This window comes from Apis cerana, linkage group LG15 (genome assembly GCF_029169275.1).
Source record: "Apis cerana isolate GH-2021 linkage group LG15, AcerK_1.0, whole genome shotgun sequence".
NCBI classification, from domain to species: Eukaryota; Metazoa; Arthropoda; class Insecta; order Hymenoptera; family Apidae; genus Apis; species Apis cerana.
In genome coordinates, this window is record NC_083866.1 from 4,559,315 (window position 1) to 4,578,105 (window position 18,791).

Sequence of the window (18,791 nt, forward strand, 5' to 3'; positions counted from 1 at the left end):
GAAGAGAATAAAAGAAATAATTTTTTTATATTTAATATTTTATTTTCATTTTATTTAACGTTAAAATTGTGTTGGTCAAATTCCATAGAATAATCAATTGTTTAAGATAATTTATCTTTAGTAATAATAAATTATTCTTAATTTTTCTTATTTTCTTAAACTATGTATTATTGTGCACAATTATAACCTATTTTGTTATATTATTATATTTGAATATTGGATTTCAAATTATATTTATACATATTATATATAATAAAACATAACTTATATTAGAAATTTATAATTCATATGTGTATCAAATTACATACAAAAATCAACATCAACATAAGGATAATAATATGTAAATGTAATTAGAAGTTAATTAAAAAAATTATATAAAAAGTTATATAAGTATATAAGTGTATGTCTTACAAAAAGAAATGAGGATTGGTTACTTCTGATAGATCGGATATAAGAGTAAGAAAGAAAATAGTCATAAGTTAATACGACGTCTTATCTATCTATCTAATTGCAAAGTCACAGATTATATAGTAAATTATACATAGTAAAATCGTTGACTTTTTGTGAAACAAGCATTGAAATATATAATGGGTAAATATTATTTTTAAATATACATTTTCAATAATTTTTTATATATTTATCCTTATGCATATTCTATTTATTTCAGGTAACTCGCAAAATAAAAATGTTTCAAAACAAAATAATAGAACAGATATGCTTCCTATCTATGCATACAATCTAAATCAAACTGAACTTCCTAATATTATACCACCTTCATCGTTTATGACGGAAGACGAATTTTTCAAAACATGGTGTTCTTGGAAAAATGAATTTTTAACATTCAAAAGAATTTTAAATAAAGAAAATTTTAATAAGGAAAAATGGGGAAATCTGTTATTAAATTTAATGGGTCCAATTGGACAAAATATTCATAGCACATTTCAATTTAATTCTATAAATGATAAAGAAAATGTAGATATATTACTTGAAAAATTTGATGAATATTACATATTTTCAGGAAGAAAAAAATTACCTTTAGAAGATATATATGAATACATAAAGGACTTACAAGTAAAAAAATTTAAAAATTTATAACAAAAATATTAATAAAAAATATATAAAACTTTACATTATAAATATATAATATTACAATAATTTTACTTATATAATTTTTTTTTTTTTAGTTTATTATCAAAGAAAAAAACATTGACAATGAATATGAATTAATAAAAAAGAAAATTTTAACAGAAATCAATGAACATCAATTTAATAATGCTGCTAAACATGTAATTCCAACATTTACATTTTCTTCCGATTTCAATAAATTAACAATAAAGGAAATTGCATTTATTTGGAAATTATACATTGATAGTAATAGTTCAAAAAACTGCACACGTTGTGGATCTAATCATGCTTCTAATAAATGTCCATCATTGGGAAAACAATGTATAAAATGTAATGAATGGAATCATTTTCCAAAAAGATGTCCAAAAAATTTTATTACCAATTGTCATTATTGTGGAAGTGATCATAGATATAAAAATTGTCCAGCTTATAATGAAATTTGTACTAAATGTCAGAGATTACATCACTTTAGCTGGAAATGTAAATCTAAAAAAATTCTGCAATGCAATTATTGTGGTTTAACTCATATTGCATCTAGATCGCATTGTACAGCAAAAGATATCATTTGCAATAATTGCAAAACAATGGGTCATGTTTCTTCAAAATGCAATAAAAAATCAAATAATTATAATCATAAGAACTAAAAATAATTTTAGTTTAAATTTTAATATAATAAATGAAATTTTTTTATGTTAGATGATATAATCAATATTTGTTTATTTTTTTTGTGTATTTTTGTTAAAGATATTAGAAATATATATTTTATATCATTACATATTATACTTTACATATTATATTATACAATACATTACATATTAATGATTTATAATATGATATATATTAATTTAACATGTAAGAAAATATATATATTTTTATATACAAATATATTTCTATATATCTCTAAATAACTTTGTAATATTTTTCATAAAATATTTTTTACTGTAAATCTTTGATTCTTCTTTTCTATTTTAAACTATTGTTATTTTTACTTCTTAGTAGAGATAATATTAAAAAAATAAATTAAAATTAATATCTAAAATTAAATAGTTGTCTTTTTTCCAATAATTTCCAAAAATTTTGTTTGTTTGTTGTTATATTATTGTTTGTAAGTTGTTTATAGTGATATTCTATGCAAATATATGCAATTATTAATAATAATTAATAATAAAATTATTATATTTCATATATCTATAATATGATATACTGGAATCAATTGGATCAATTGAAGAAAACTTTTTTAATATATTTTTCTTCCTTTAAAGTTTCACATATTTTAAAAATATATAATATTTAGAAAAAAAATTTTCTATAGTTATATTATATAAATTATGAAATATAATAATATTTTATTATATTATACAAATAAATAAAAAGCAAATAATCTTACAAAATCAAAATCTTACAAATCAAAATCATATACTTATTGAATTAATATATAATTATTGAATTAATATATATTATTTAAATCTATATATATGTATCATTAATATTTAAATTTTTGAAATTAATAATTCTCAAAACTAATAAACAAAAAATTAATTTATTTTCAAATTAAAAAGGATAGAATTCTTTCAGTTGTTCTTCAAAGTTTATGAAGTTTCAAAATATGTTTTGTTTCCATTGTCTTTGTGATCTTTCTAAAAAAGATATTTAAAAATATTCTCCACTAATATAAAAATAAATTATTTTGTATGGTTAAAAAAATTTTCTAATTTTTAAATTGATATATTTTACTTATCTTGAATTATATATTTATATTTAAAATTGAAAAATATTAACTCTTATATTTGTAAAGTTTAAAAATTTCATTAAAAAATTTGAAATTTTGAAATTTTTTGCATTCAAACATTGATAGAAAACAAAGAAATTTTCATAATTATTGGTACTCTAAAATAAAATTTGAACCTAACATTGTATAATTTTATAATTGATATATTTCGTTTGAACAAGGAGAACAAATAGTAAAAGAAGAGATAGCAAAAATAAAAAAAAAGGTAAAAATTATAAAATCGTTTTTGAATGAAAAAAAAATAGATAAAGAAAAAAAAATAGCAGGAGAACATAAGAATAATTTTAGATAATATATAAAATAAAATAAAAAAAATTATTTTTTTCTTATAATTTTTTATTTCTTATTTTTCTTAACTAATTTATATAGAGATACTATTTATATAGAGAAACTAGAGATTAATTCGAAATGTTATATATATGTTATAATGTTATACATGTATGTTTATCCTATATTGTTTGTAATTTCATATTAATTATCAAATATGAATCGTGAATCGTAAATTTTTGTTTAACATTTATTTAGTAGCACTATTTGTTTAAAAAATACTCAAAACAAACACCGTTAAAAAATGTTATTTATTAAATTATTGTAATTTAAATTTTTTATCATTACATTGCAGAAATACTAATTGATATCTAATGGAATTTTCTAAACTTGAAACTAATAAAATCTATGAAGTTAATTCTTCGAAAATAAATGAATCATGAATAAATATAAATCACAAATTACCAAATAATTAACTAGATAAACTAGATAAAATAATAAACTAGATTACATAACACCAAAATTATTTATATTACAATATAAAATTAACTTCTACTATTGATTTTCAAAACAATGAACTATTTATTAATTCTTTAATATTTAAATATATATCTATATAATTATGTTTGTTATTATATTTTTTGTTTTTATTAACAACGAATAATTTTACGAATTAATTAATATGAGAAAAGAAAAGATATTTTTTATTTCATATTTCAAGATTATAAATTAAATTTTTTTTTTTATCATGTATTTTTGATTATGTATTTTTATTTACACAGTATAGAATATATAAATATAAAACATAATTAAATACATACATAGAATATATAAAATAATTAAATTTTAACTTGTTACCAACATTAGAATTAAAGTTGATATTTATAATCTTTATTCATGTGATCATGATTCATTTTAAATTATTAAAAGGGAAATACCCGTTATTTCATCAAAAAATACTGTAGTATGTATATAAGAACAAGTCATTTCTGATCATTCCTGAACAAATCATTAATTTGTATAAATATAATTTGTATAATAAAATATAAATCACTTTTATTGGTACATTTTTTATTTTTAATAAGAATTTAATCAGGTATGTAATAATTATAAAACATATGATTTATTTAGAAGAAATTAATTTTTATTAAATAAATAAAATTAAAATATATATTCACAAATTTTACGTTAAAAAATAATACATGGATAAAATAATTAATTAATATTATCTAATTTTAAATTTATATATATATTTTTTTTGAAAGATATATATTTATTTTTATAATTGTAATAATAATTATTATAATAATCATTATTAATTATTATATTAACATATTATATATTATAGTTTATAACTAAAAAATTCAATTTTTTTTAGCTTATTTTAGATATACATTGTTAGAATATAAACCTGATGACAAAATGAATACATATGTAAAACCTCCTGATCCTTTATCTGATAATGGAGATATTACTCAAAATTGGAAGCAATGGAAGAAAGATTTTATGATATTTATGAATGTAAGTAATTCGATGGATAAACCAAAAGAACAACAAGCTTATCTTTTAAGAAGTTGTATAGGAAAAATTGGTCAAAATGCTATAGAAAAAGTTGTTTCAACCAATTTGAAAGAAAAAGATGATATGAATATATTATTAGCAAAACTTGATAAATATTTTTGTCCTTCTAAAAATGAAGTTATTGAAAGATATAACTTCTTTAATTCAAGAAAAAAAAAAGATGAATCTATTGAAACTTATATCACTCAATTGAAAGTAAGTATTGAACCAATTTTTATACTTTTTAAAATATATTTTTTAAATACATATTTATTTTTAGATTAAAGCAAAAACTTGTAACTTTGGAAAACTGACAGACAGTTTAATTAGAGATAAAATAATTATGGAAATTAATGATAAACATCTGAAAACAAAAATTTTTAATACAGAAAATCTCAATTTATTAATATTAATACAAATTTTTAATGAGCATCAAAATTTACAAAAAAAAAAAGAAGAAAACAAGAAAAAAAATGATATAAAAAGTGATAATGCATCTTTTAAAAATACACCTAATGTTGTTAAAAATATTGATGAAAAGACTAATAGTTCAAATAATAATGAAAAATCAATAAACATGCAAAATAAAAGAAATTGTAGAAAATGTAATCGAAGACATCCTATAAAAGCTTGTCCTGCTTGGGGTTTGAAATGTGAAAAATGTGGCATATACAATCATTATACTAATTGTTGTCCAACTCAATTTAATGAAAAAAAAGAAGTAAATATATTTTATTTATTACATATATCAATTTTTTTCTTTTATTAATATAATTGTATTTTTGTTGTGATAAATTTTAGCAAAAATCAAATATTACTGGTAATATGAATTTACAAAAAGAAAATTTACAGGTAAAATATTGAGAAATATTACATTTTAAGATATTACATTTATATTTAAATAAAAAAATTTAAATAAAAAATATTTAATAAAAAATTTTGTTGTAGATTCCTAGTGCTCCACCACTTTTGCATATTGATTCCAGACAGATTTACCCACATTTAGATCATATAAAAATGTGTCAAGAAACAATGGTATAATTAAAAAAAGAAAAAAATAAAAAATATATAATAATACCAATTTTTTTACTTTTTTTTTTCTTTTTTTTTTAAGAACGTATATAATCAACATACAATTCCATCGACACAGCCAAATTCATGGTCATGGATAGAGAATAAACATAAAATTACTAACGAAAATTTACAAAATAATAATATTTCATCGGTAAGTTTTCTTTAAATCTTTATATATATAGTTTATTAAATTATTAAAATATTTTATTTTTACATAAGCCTCCAATATCAAATATGAATACTGGATATGAAAATAATATGGAAGTTCCTGAATTAAAACAAAAAAGCATTAGTGGCACTAATAAAAATGATACTTTTGAAAATAAATGTCGAATATCATAGAAAAACATGTAAGATATTTTAATTATATTATTGTATAATTTAATATTTTTTATATAATATGATATACTTTCAATCATTTATTCTAAAAATAATTAAAAATTTGTGATATTAAATAAAAGAATATATTATTATATCTAATATTATATGTAAAATGTATTATATATAAATAAATTTCAATTTTGATTTATTACATTGGTCTTTAGTTAAAAATTAAATTATTGCTATGAATATTAAAAAAAAATGGCACATTAAATATGAATTATAATAGATTAATTTTTTAATTACCAGTATTTAAATATCAAAAAATCAATTACAACAACAAATACGTATAATTTGTTATTTGTCTTCAATTTAAAAAATATCATATTTATTTGATTTCCGAATAATATGAAATATAACATTAAATGATACAACTTGTTAACAAAAATAAATAAAGCACAAATCTCTTTGGTATGACACTTACATAATAATTGTAATTAAAAATCTTGTATAATATTTTATAATTAAAAAATATCAAGCATTCTTGTTATATGTTTACATTTTGAAAAATACAGCAATTCTGTCACATGATATAGTGCCTTACAAATTTATATGATTACGTGAAGAAATATAAAAATTTGTTATTATAAATTAATATTATATTATGTCATGAAAACTAATAAATAAATATGCAATAAATTCTATATGTACTGATTATATACTGCATGATATAAACTGACGTTTTTTTTCTATTTTGTGTCTCTCATTATCTTAAATAATTTAACATTTTACAAGATCTTGTCAACTTGATTAACAAATTATTTAATTATTTAATTATACTAGTAAATCACAATTGATAATGTTTAAGTAGTAGAATAGTTTACATATTAATAATACTATAGTATAAAATCGAGCTTTTAAAGAAAACAGATATTAAAAAAGTATTTTAAATATAAAAACAGTTTTTTTTCTAAATTTTTCTATGTTAAAAAATATTAGCAACATTAACAGTAAAATTTGTTTAAAAATCTTATTATAGAGAAGATGCGATAAATACATTTTACAAAAATCTATAAAAATACATTAATTGTAATATCTGCTTCTTAATAAACATATTATGCATAATTTATATGTATATATTATAATGTATATAAAGTCTTTTATAATTGAAAGACTTTGATGTCAATGGCATTAGTAAATATGCAAAATATATTATCTAATATTTTAACTAATATTGAATATAAATATATATTAAACTTATACTTTACATAAATATATTTATAAAATATCAAAAAATGAAAAATGTATATAAAAAATTCTTTTATTTAGATATTATATATAAAAATTGTAAAACTTTTTTAAAACTTTTTATACTTTTTTCAAATTTAATAATTCAAAAATTTTTCAATTGAATGAAATAAAGATAGATATATGTAATCTTATTGGAATATAAAATTAAATCTAATTTTTATTACATTTGTTATATTATTAAAATTATATTAAAAAATTATATTATAATTCACTGTTATTTTTAACAGTAATAAACAGTTTCTTATGTACATAAAAAGAAAAGGTACATAATAGAATATAAATGGTAACTCTTTAATTTCCTATTATATAACTAAAATCTATGTATATAAATATTATGTATAATTATATATAATTTTCAGTATACTGGCAAGACACACGGTCATCAAATAATTTGAATCAAGTTACGGACGGGTCTTGACTAAAATTATCTATATCTGAAGAAAGTATAAGTTTATTTAAATTATAAGGTGGTCTTTTTGGTTTTGGAGGAGGAGTAGGTGGTTTCGTTTGAATATCAAGATCATCAGTAGGAGTTGGTAATTTGTTTTTTGACCATTGTCCTAATGACCGGTTAAAATTATTTAAACTACCTGTTCCATAATGTTGAATAGGTAATTCTTCTGGAAGATTACAATAATCAGCTTCGCGAGTTTTCATAGGTAAAGGTGGAGGTGGATCATCTTCAGAGGCTGTACTATCTGTAGTACCAATACTGTCTCTATTTCCTTTTCCTAAGCTACTTAAATCCATTCCATTATTTATATTTCTTAAATAATGTTGAGATTGTCCAGACAAGCGATTACTTATTCTTCTTTCTTTTTCTACTTCTGATCTTAAAGGACGTTTAGGCGTTAACTAGAAAAATTTTAATATTTTTGTTGTTGTTATTATTATTATTATTATTATTATTATTATTATTATTATTATTATTATTATTATTGTTACTATTATTATTACTAATACTAATACTAATACTAATACTATTATTACCATTATTATTATAACAATATTAATTATACCGAAACATTACCTCTTGACGAAGTTCAAATTTCGGAGTAGAAAGAAAACTAGATATTGATGGAGTAGCAGGGATTGATGTAATTTGTGATACATCTGTTGTAGTATACCATTGACTCGTCGGTTGATCATTTTTTGTTGATGCAACTGAATCACTTTTGCGTGAACTTCTTCGCTTCGAATCTTTCTTTTTATTTGTTCCTGGACTTGGACTTCCTAATGCCTTTTGTAGAGATGCCGTTGACAGTATGTGTGAACGTATTGAAGAATTCCTATACAATAATAATAATTATTATTATTATCTAATTATGAGAATATCTATTTATATTAATAATTAAAATTTTAATATTATACTAATATAATAGCACACTATTTACCTATTTAGCATAATAGTCGGTTGTGTTATAGAACTTGTTTTATCCAGGGACAAACATGGTAACATAACAAATAATACAAAAAATATCATGCAAATAAAAAATAGAATAAAAGAAGAAAAAAAGAAATAATATATAAATACTATTTTTAAGACATATATGTATATATGTAATATTTTTTCTTGTTTTTTTATTTTCAATTTTTAAAAACATTCTTATAAAATATTTGATTAATTTAAATAATATAAAAATAGTTAAATAAAAAATAATTTTGAAATAATGTTAAATGACTTATTAGTCAAAATATATATAAAAAAAATAAGATATAAATAAAGATAAATAAAGTACATATATACACATGTGTATATATACAAAAACTGCTAGGTACGGAGAAAGGATAATAGGATATTGTGTTTATCAGGCCCAACGGCAAAATTCCTGAAATTATAGATAAATTATTCTAATATCTATTCGAAATATGAAAATGATATGAAATTATAAAAATATTTTTGGATTAATATTTAATCAATTTTTTTATCAAAATAATCAATTATTAAATAATTTATTTAAAAATAAACTTTTAATCAAATTATCAATAAACAAATATTATAACATAAACAAATAATATGAATATATGAAATAGTACATATAAAAATAAAAAAAATATATATATATAACATAACTGAATAATATTGACAATAAATTTAAAAAACTATATATAAAGTAGAAAATAAAAAGAAACCAAAAAAATTAATTATAGCATAAATATTTTTATGCATTATCATCATCATCATCATAATATCTTTACCTTGATAAACTGATGTTTTGAGTACCAGATGAAGGCGTGCTGTTATTAAAATTGAATGAGGCGAGCGACTTGAATGTTGCAACTTGGGATCTTGTAAGAGAGGATACCCTGGAGTGAGTTCCACAGCTGAACGAGATAATTACAAAGTAACCACATAACATTATAATAAAAGATATGAAAAAATTATGTAGGAAGCATTTTACATGTTTTTATATGAAATTTGTGTTATGAATTTTAGTCAACTTTTTTTTGCATGCATATAAGTTATGATAAATATAAATAATATTTTAAAACAAACATATTCCCATGATAAAAATTATAATCCCATGATAAAAATATGCAATTTAATAATATAAAAAGAAATGAGCAAAAATGTTAGTACAAATATTTGCAGAAAAGTTACAAAAAAATTACATAATATACATTAACATATTATTATATAAATATACATTACTTACTCTGTATTTATATTTGATTCAGATAATCGATGAATCTCGCCCCTTGAAGCTTGATGTCGTCGCATCGTAACAGATTGGGTTAAATTTTCAATTTGTAAATCACATGTCTGTAATACATATACATAATTAATTTTAAAAAATATATATATATATGTATAAAGAAAAACATAAATATCTTACTCTTTTTCCGTATTTTGCTTCTACTTGATTTCGCATTGATGCAAAACATTGTTCCAAACGCTGATGAAACGGAGTTAATTCAGGTGGAGCACGCATTTTATGTAATTGAACACCAATACTTAATAGTGGAATTTGTTCAGCAATTAATCCTTCCAATTTCAAAAGATCAGAAGTTTCTTCTAAATGAGAATTGCGATATTCAGAATTGAGAAATGCTTTCTCATAATTATCTATACCACCCATAACTGCTGGATCTAATATACCATTTAATTTCATGCTAAGCGGATTTAACGGAAGATTATTATCAGCTTTATGTGCTAAGATCAAATCTCTTAATGCAATATTTGTAGCTTCCATTGTTTCAATTGCATTTCGAAGAGGACTAACTAAATAGGTTTCACTGGATGTAACAGGAAAACATCTAAGAATACCCGGCAAAGGATGACTCGTAACGAGTACTGTTCTTTCTAACCATAACGAAGCAAATTCATTATTAAGAGTATTCATATCTTTTTCTTTATCACCAGAATTTACAGTAGTCGAAATTATATCTTTCTTTGGTGCTGGTCTTGAAAAGCGGAAACGCTGAACATCGTTTACTCGATGATATCTTAAATATATATAAATTTTTTATTTAAATTTAAAAAAATTTTAAATTTCATGAATTTTATAAATATATGTTATTAAATCATATTTTACCTCAATACTGCCTCTGCAGTTATAGGTTTTCCACTAAGTCGGTGTCTTTTCTCATCCATTAATGGATCTACCCTATTGATTTGAACATATTGATGATTGGATTCTAACATTTCCGAAGTAGGAGGAGATAATTTATTCATTTGTTCTGCATTTGGTAACTGATTTAATGTTCGTGAACAAAAATCACTGAGACGTTCATATTCTTTCCCACGATAAATAAATACCTGATTGATTAATCATAATTATTAATAGTGGCATGTATGTATGTGTTAAATAATTAATTACAGATATAGAAATTTCTTATAACATACCTTGTTTTGTAAAAACGCCGGATGACCACGACCATAATATGCAACTCTAAAATATTCAGGCTCAGGTCTTAATTGTTTTACTATAGAATCGTAAAATTTGGCCATGCGCCTTAATAATACAGATAATTGTAAATAATCGAATGTTTCTTCTTCATATTGTGCAACTAATTCTTTACATATTGCAAGCGCACATTCCCACATTTTACCTTTATCAAAATATTCAATCATATCATTATATAATGCTTCTTTTAACTCACGATGCGTTTGACATAGTAAATATCTATGCGATTTTAAAAGTGGTGGTAATAGTTGATCGCTCCAAGCTAATAATTGACTATGAAGTTTTAAAGAATATGCGGCTTCGGTATAGTTGTCACATTCTAAATGTAACTCACAAAGCTTGTTTACATATCTACAAAATGAAGAGTATAACTTAGGATTCAATAATTTTAAAAATTATATATAACTTTAAAAAAAATGATGTTTTGACAAAATTATTGATTATATATATACCTAATATACATTTCTTTTCTATTTATTTCCGAATAAAATTCTAATAAGTTTACAATACATAGCATCCTATGTTCTTGAGATTCAGCATGAATAATATCACGATATTGTAATAGACGTTCCATAAGTTTAGCTACTGTATCAACGAAACGTAATCCTTGTTCTCGCATAGTTGAATGTTTTTCACAAAGATTACCCATTACTTGAATCCAAAGCAAACGAAATTGTTCATCCCCTCTGCCACCCTCAACCTATAGAAATGTATATGTAATTGATAAATCAATAAATATATAGAAGATATATATTATAACTTACTAATATATCTAATTTTGCAATCATTTCATTTTCATATTCTGTGAAATTAGCTTTTATGTGTGCAGGATCACGTTTTGTATCACCATATCCTTCAACAATACGTGAACTGTAAAATTCACATTGCATCATATCAAAAAATATAGGTATTGTTGCTTTTCTTAGCTCACTTTCTGGAATTAATGCCATTTCTAATATTGCTCCAACTAAAGCTGGAACAAACAATATTTTATGTTGTCCTAAATTAAACCACATGGATCGTATTTCAAATGCTGTTTCTCTATAAAAAAAAAAGTTCTTTATTATAATATTATAATATTTATTAATAATATTTAAAAAATAAAATAATTTGATAAATTTAGCATATACCTCCGCATATCATTATAACGCGAAACAATACGATTACGTTTTGATGGTGTAAATGTTTCCAATTGTAGAGCTGGTTGAGTTAAAAATGCAATTGCACAATGGAAGAAGTTAGACCAAGCTTGTTGTTCAAAATCAATAAAAAAATAATCTCTAATAGTACCCGAAAAATAACGCAATGATTTTAAAATTATACTATTTTGAAGCATTATCATTTCACACCAATCTTCTGGAAATACACTTTTTGATACTAAATCTTTAAATACAAGTAATATCTCCATTAGAAAATCAAGCAAATCAAATTTGGTTCCAAAATGATTTATATAAATTTCATAATGATGTTGTGTCATTTGTCTGAAATATATTAAACGCTTAGATCGCGTACATATTTTTTTAAAAAGATTTTTATTCCAATTTTCTACCTGAATATTGCTAACATGACCGAAACTAAATTACCCACTAATGGGTTTTCTCTATCCATTGATATAACTGTTTGGATAATAGTCCGTAAAGCAGTTAGCATAATTTCTTTTACATCCTGTACAGTGCTTCCTATATTTTTTCTAAATGTTAAATCCAAGATATCAGATAAAATCTTGACACACAATTCAACCTACATGAACATAAAATAAGAAATATTTCGCATCATCATTGTGGATCATCAATTATTGTAAAAATAATTATAAAAAAAAAGAAACAAAAAATTTTAAACACAACAATAAACAGCATTCCTGTAAATCTAATATAAAATATTTATCATAAATATAAAAATAAGAGTAATGTATTTTTCATGACATCAGCAATTACCGTGCCAATAATTCAAAATTTACTTGTAACATTCGAAATCACGATGTATTTCAACAATTACCTCTTCAGAATAGCCACGGTGCTGGTTGAGTCGATGTCGATTTTCGCCGAGCAGCCTGGCTACCTTCGCCACGCTATTTCCAGGCGTACTTGATAGCCCCTTTTATAGGCCAATAACCAAAACCAAACCAAACACAAAAATGAAATAGCCCTATGTTAGTGAGAATATTATGCCAATTTATGCGTAAAAAAATATAGTTATATCCTTAATATCGTCCATCACCTAAGAGAAATTGTGTTACAAGACTGCATGCATAAACAATGCAGTGCCTCAAGCAATAGGATAGTTATAAAAAAGTTGAAAAACTACATTAAATATAAGAATTTCTATAAAAATTTTTTGATTATTTCTTAAAGAGATTTTTTTACTTTAAAGACAATATGTTTTTATAATACACATCTAATCTGTATAAGTGAAAAGATAGACACACAATGAATAACTTACATTTTATGAATGAAAATTGGATATTTTATGATTACATGCTATATTAGGAAGTAAAAATGAATTCAATTCTCATGCTACAATAAAAGTTTGTAGAGGATGTCTTTGATTTCATTATATTTCTTTATATCATTTCTATTTCAAATTTACTATTTAGATTAATAGAATATTATTTTATGAATATCTGTGTTAATTTAATATTATTATATTCAGAAACATTACAAAAAAATAAGACCTGATTTAGAAACATATCACAAAAAATAAAGACATCCTAATTTACAGAATAATATAAGATTAATGAAATTCACAGAAAGATGCGTGGCGGGAGGATGTCAGGCTGCACGGAAAGCACAAATAATAACACTATTCACAAGTTGTATGTATAGTGAAATTTTAAATGCAAATCAAAAGTTTCATTCATATTTTAACTATATTAAATATACAAATATATTTGCTTTTTTAAGTTTCATTATGACAACATTAATATGAATGAAGCTTCAACAAAAATTTCATTACTCAAAAACAATTTATATTTGAGAAATTCCCAATATATTAAATATAATAGCAATTTTTAATCATTTCATATGCATTTCAATGAATAATAATTCCCTTTCTTAACATTAAAGTTAATTACAATTTTTAATAGCTAATATACACTACCTCTTCTTTAGCTTCCAATAAATCACGAACCAAAATAGTAATTCTAGGTAATAAAATTGCTCTACATTCTGCATTTAAAAAAAGAGGACTGTGAACAATATCATTTACAGTCATCATTTTTTGTTTAGTTAGTCTTCTCATTGGTAAAGTAATTAATAAATCAGTCAAAATTGTGCTCAATTGTTTGCCACTATATACCCGTAGTAAATGGGGTATAGTAGTTGGTAAATATTTTAGACATGCTCCTTGAACTAATAAAGTACTATCTGTTTCATGTCTCATAAGTTCAACAATAGATTTCAATAATTCTGTTAAAGTTTGAGAAAATTCTTCTTCATCTTGATTTAATCTATATAAAAATAGTATAAAAATAAATAAAAATACTTTAATTATATATAATAATTTTTCAAATGATATAAAAAAAAATAAAACATACGCAGTGAATAAAAGACGGGATTCTACAACAAATCTCATACAATATTGAAGACTTTTCATTGTTTTAAGCAATATATCGCGTTCTTGTCCATCATTATTAGTTGCATTATCTATACGTTTACGTAATACTGTAATCAATTTCTTGTATGCAAGCGTTGCAGAGAAACTCTCGGAAATATACAAATCCATTACTGGTTGAAAGTGTTGATATTTTCTATCAGACACAAGACCAATAATATATAATAAACATTCAAATACCATATCATCATAAATATCACTATCTGAATTACTCATTAATATGTTAAATAAAGCATCTAAAACATCCTAAAAAATAAATCTTGTATAATGAAATTGTGACAGATATTTTATGTTTATTATGTATCTATATTTATATTATATAATATAAAAAATTTACTACCTGTAAAAACTTTACTACTTCTTCACCATCAACTTTCATTAAAGCAGTCAGAGATTCTTTCAAATCTGTATTGTGTGATGCCCAATTCAATAAACCCAATAAATCTACATTTTGCGTTAATTTTGTTGAACAAATATTAGTTGCTATTAAAAAACTATCTTTACTACTTAAAGTAAGTGCTCCTAATGTTGGTTTTTTTTCAATATTTAATTCAATCTAAAAAAAAATAAATAAATAAATTTAATAAAATTAAATTTTGCAATATTTATATACAAAAACAATTTAATGTTGATATTAGTTTTACCAATTCACCCCTTGTTGATGGCAATTTCAAATATGAAATGTCAGTTTCTTCATATTTCTTTTGATCCAACTTGTAAACTAATAATTCATGTTGTATATCTTGTAAAGTTGTTCCATTACGTTGCATTAATTTAACATAACTTAAGGCAAAAGGTTTCTCAGATTTATCTTTTGCTTCATTCGAACTACGATGTTTAAATGTAAATTTCAAATGAGCTTGTTTAAATTCTTCAATAGGTACAGCAATTTTAAATGTTTCACACCATCTAGGCTTATCTTCATGATAATAAATAACACTATGATATTCATCAATTAATAAAGCTCCACCACCTAATGTAATAACTCCTGGTATTGGTATACCAAATTCATTGCATACTTTAACCTATTAAAAAATATAATAATATAATAAAAAATTAAATCACAAACATATTTGAAAATATCAATTTCTTAATATTACTGACTGTAACTTCAACATTTTTGTCTGTAGATTTTGATCCTTTATTAAATTCACCACTAATCAATGTGAGATACAAATCATTTCTCACATCACCTGGTAAAATAACTTCTGGAAATCCCATTTTTCTTGCAATAGCAACATTACCAAGTACTAAATGTGGATTTTCATCGCGTACCTAAATATTAAATTCTTCATAAGTATTAAAATATATTTATAAATTAATTTTTTATTTACTTGTTTTGGATCTCCTCTAAGCAACTTTAAGCTAGTCCATAAACCCTGACCACCAGCAAAGCTGCCACTATTTCCATTACTATTTTTTTGAATATTTGTTTCTTTTTGGGAAAGAATTCTACGTAATGTGCCATCCAAACTTTCTTTCTCACAACATCTGAAATAATGAAAAAGAGCCAAACAAAACAGATCTATCTTATATATAATAATATATTCATAACAGGTTTTTTATGAATATATTTAAAATATAAATTAAAATAAAATTTTATACTTACTGTACAAATGGAATAAAATGATGATGATCTGAATCACCTTCAAGTTTACCATTGATATATGAAGTAATATCCATTGCTGCTACACCAAATGGTCTTCTCATATTTTCAGTATTTTTTATTTTTTGATTAGTTTGTGCTACACTTGAACGTCTGTGATCAGCATCTTTAGCTTCCATGCCTCCTACTCTAATTACATAACAAACTAAATAAACTTTATCTTTGGCTAAATCTCGAGAGCCAAGATCTGTGAATAAAACTCTAAGATTGTGAAGTTGATCTATATCTCTTGCAAGTCCTTCTTTACTCCATGATACTACATAATTTTCAGTAATTGCTTTCATTTCTCTACCATCATATAAAGTCAATAATAATTCTACATCTTCTGCCATTTTACATACAAAATTTCTTACACTAACAAAAAAGATATGTGAGTATACTGGTGTTTGTAGTTTTAAAGGCTTTTGTTTAGTATCATTAGTTGCTTTTTTTATTCTTTCTGCAGCTGTTTCATGATGATAATATAATTGAATTGTACTTGTTTCTTCAGGATTAAGAACATTTCCTTGATCATCACGGACAACCATATCCATACCTAATAATTGATTACCAGTATCAATTCTAGCTGTTGCTAATCTTTTCATATCTTTTAATTCATCCACTGTTAATGTACCACTTAAAATTTTGCTTCTATATCCTATTAACTCTAAAATTTGTTGTTGCATTGTCCTAAAGTGCACAGAATGAATCTGTTGATAATAAAAATTATATTAATTTTTTAATTATTAAATATAATTTCATTAATAAAATTTTATTAAGTTAATAAAAATTTTATTAATAAAATTATATTATACAAACCACATATAAATGCTTCCAATGATGTCCCCATTCTCTTAAAACATTAGTAATTTCATGTATTAAACAGTCCATATTTTTTGATTGTTGTAATATATATATATAAGATTTTGGAAAAATTCCAAATGTCCCTTTAAATTTACTATGTCCATAATACCAATCTCCACATTCTTCTAATATTTGTACAATTTCTCCAACAGTTAATCGCATTGTATAAGGAGTTCCATGTACAAAATTATGAATAGCTATATATAATAGTAAACAATTAAAATAATTATTACAATAAAAATAGAAATAATTTTTAAAAAATTATATATTTCAACAATTTAATTAAATATAATTTATTAAAATTTATTAATTTGTTTAAAATTTAATAAGTTTTATTAATTAAAATATAAAATAATTTACATTAAAAATATAAAAAAATAATATAATAATTAAGTAACTCATTTAATTATTAAATATTTATATATATTCATACTCATAATTATTAAAGACAATATAGATACTATATCATGCGGTTATTATATAAATGATAATGTCATGAACAATTATAGATCATTTTAATAGCATCCGTTAATTAAATATTTTTGAATGATCGAAATAAAATTATTATTTATTTATTTATAATTAAAATAACGAGCAAAATTATTTATATGTCATAAATTGATGTTTCGCGCGCAAAACAAAAACTAAAATTTTATCTGTTGGGGCACCTCCCAGGATGTTAGATCTTTACAAAGACTAAATTAGTAATATTCTGCAATTTATTTCTTACCTACTCCTAAATGTTCTTTAACTTGCTTCCATGCCATTGTCATTTTAATTAACAACTTATTATAATAAAATATATACACTAATTACATTTCGATTCGCACATTTGTTGTGCGAACAAAATACGACTCTTTTATCTTGACATCTAACACAACTATAATGGAAACAGGATGCTTAGTGCTTCAATATTATCACGATGATGGGAACACGAAGCAAATACACCATGAAATATATCTTAACTTATAGATATTCCAATGTACTGCATATTTTCTTATATTAGAAACCGCGAAATATAGAATTTCTTAAATTTACGTATACATTCATAAGTTTTGAATAAAAGATGTTTGTATAAAATTTGTAATTATTTATTTTATATTTATAAAATAGTATTTTATGATTAAATAAAAATATATTAATAAATTAAGATAAATATATGCACAATTATAAATTATATTCTATTTAAGATCAATTCGACACGTGTTAATTTAAAAGATAATAAAAATAGAATTAAAAATAAATTCTATTTATTTTATTATTTTATTATCACAAATTAAAAACTGTAGGTTTATTATTCTCATTTAAAATATTAAAA

The 18,791-nt window shown here is 22.1% G+C and overlaps 3 protein-coding genes across 14 annotated transcripts; 2 read left to right on the forward strand and 1 right to left on the reverse strand.

Moving 5' to 3' along the window:
• The first annotated feature begins 453 nt into the window (after nt 1-453).
• LOC114577235 (uncharacterized) lies at nt 454-2,169 on the forward strand. Its single transcript, XM_028665637.2, has 3 exons — nt 454-591; nt 668-1,071; nt 1,185-2,169. Exons 1-3 carry the CDS (start codon nt 588-590, stop codon nt 1,767-1,769), a joined length of 993 nt encoding a protein of 330 aa, XP_028521438.1. The 5' UTR covers nt 454-587; the 3' UTR covers nt 1,770-2,169.
• Nucleotides 2,170-4,030: 1,861 nt separating this feature from the next.
• Nucleotides 4,031-6,347, forward strand: LOC114576807 (asparagine-rich protein). 3 transcript variants are annotated; one of them, XM_028664110.2, is made up of 7 exons: nt 4,038-4,277; nt 4,560-4,957; nt 5,022-5,462; nt 5,543-5,593; nt 5,690-5,776; nt 5,856-5,966; nt 6,035-6,347. In XM_028664110.2, the coding sequence occupies exons 2-7, from the start codon at nt 4,604-4,606 to the stop codon at nt 6,155-6,157; spliced, it is 1,167 nt and encodes a 388-aa protein (XP_028519911.2). In that variant the 5' UTR covers nt 4,038-4,277; nt 4,560-4,603; the 3' UTR covers nt 6,158-6,347. The 3 variants fall into 3 exon arrangements, with proteins under 3 accessions (XP_061941681.1, XP_028519911.2, XP_061941682.1); XM_062085698.1 differs by lacking the exon at nt 4,038-4,277 and having other exon boundaries at nt 4,563-4,702; nt 4,764-4,957; XM_062085697.1 differs by lacking the exon at nt 5,543-5,593 and having other exon boundaries at nt 4,031-4,277.
• A 139-nt stretch (nt 6,348-6,486) lies between these two features.
• On the reverse strand, nt 6,487-18,437 carry LOC107995591 (dedicator of cytokinesis protein 1). 10 transcript variants are annotated; one of them, XM_062085688.1, is made up of 22 exons: nt 18,204-18,436; nt 17,429-17,670; nt 16,574-17,319; nt 16,299-16,452; nt 16,069-16,239; nt 15,609-15,989; nt 15,305-15,520; nt 14,888-15,210; nt 14,452-14,800; nt 13,351-13,449; nt 12,905-13,095; nt 12,486-12,836; nt 12,120-12,396; nt 11,808-12,055; nt 11,295-11,706; nt 10,984-11,207; nt 10,285-10,894; nt 10,105-10,211; nt 9,647-9,772; nt 8,842-8,874; nt 8,478-8,736; nt 6,487-8,302 (listed from the first exon to the last, which is right to left on the reverse strand). In XM_062085688.1, exons 1-22 carry the CDS (start codon nt 18,244-18,246, stop codon nt 7,844-7,846), a joined length of 6,021 nt encoding a protein of 2,006 aa, XP_061941672.1. In that variant the 5' UTR covers nt 18,247-18,436; the 3' UTR covers nt 6,487-7,843. The 10 variants fall into 10 exon arrangements, 8 of the variants coding, with proteins under 8 accessions (XP_061941672.1, XP_061941673.1, XP_061941671.1 ...); XM_062085689.1 differs by having other exon boundaries at nt 9,647-9,754; nt 16,299-16,455; XM_062085687.1 differs by having other exon boundaries at nt 16,299-16,455.
• Nucleotides 18,438-18,791: the final 354 nt, after the last annotated feature.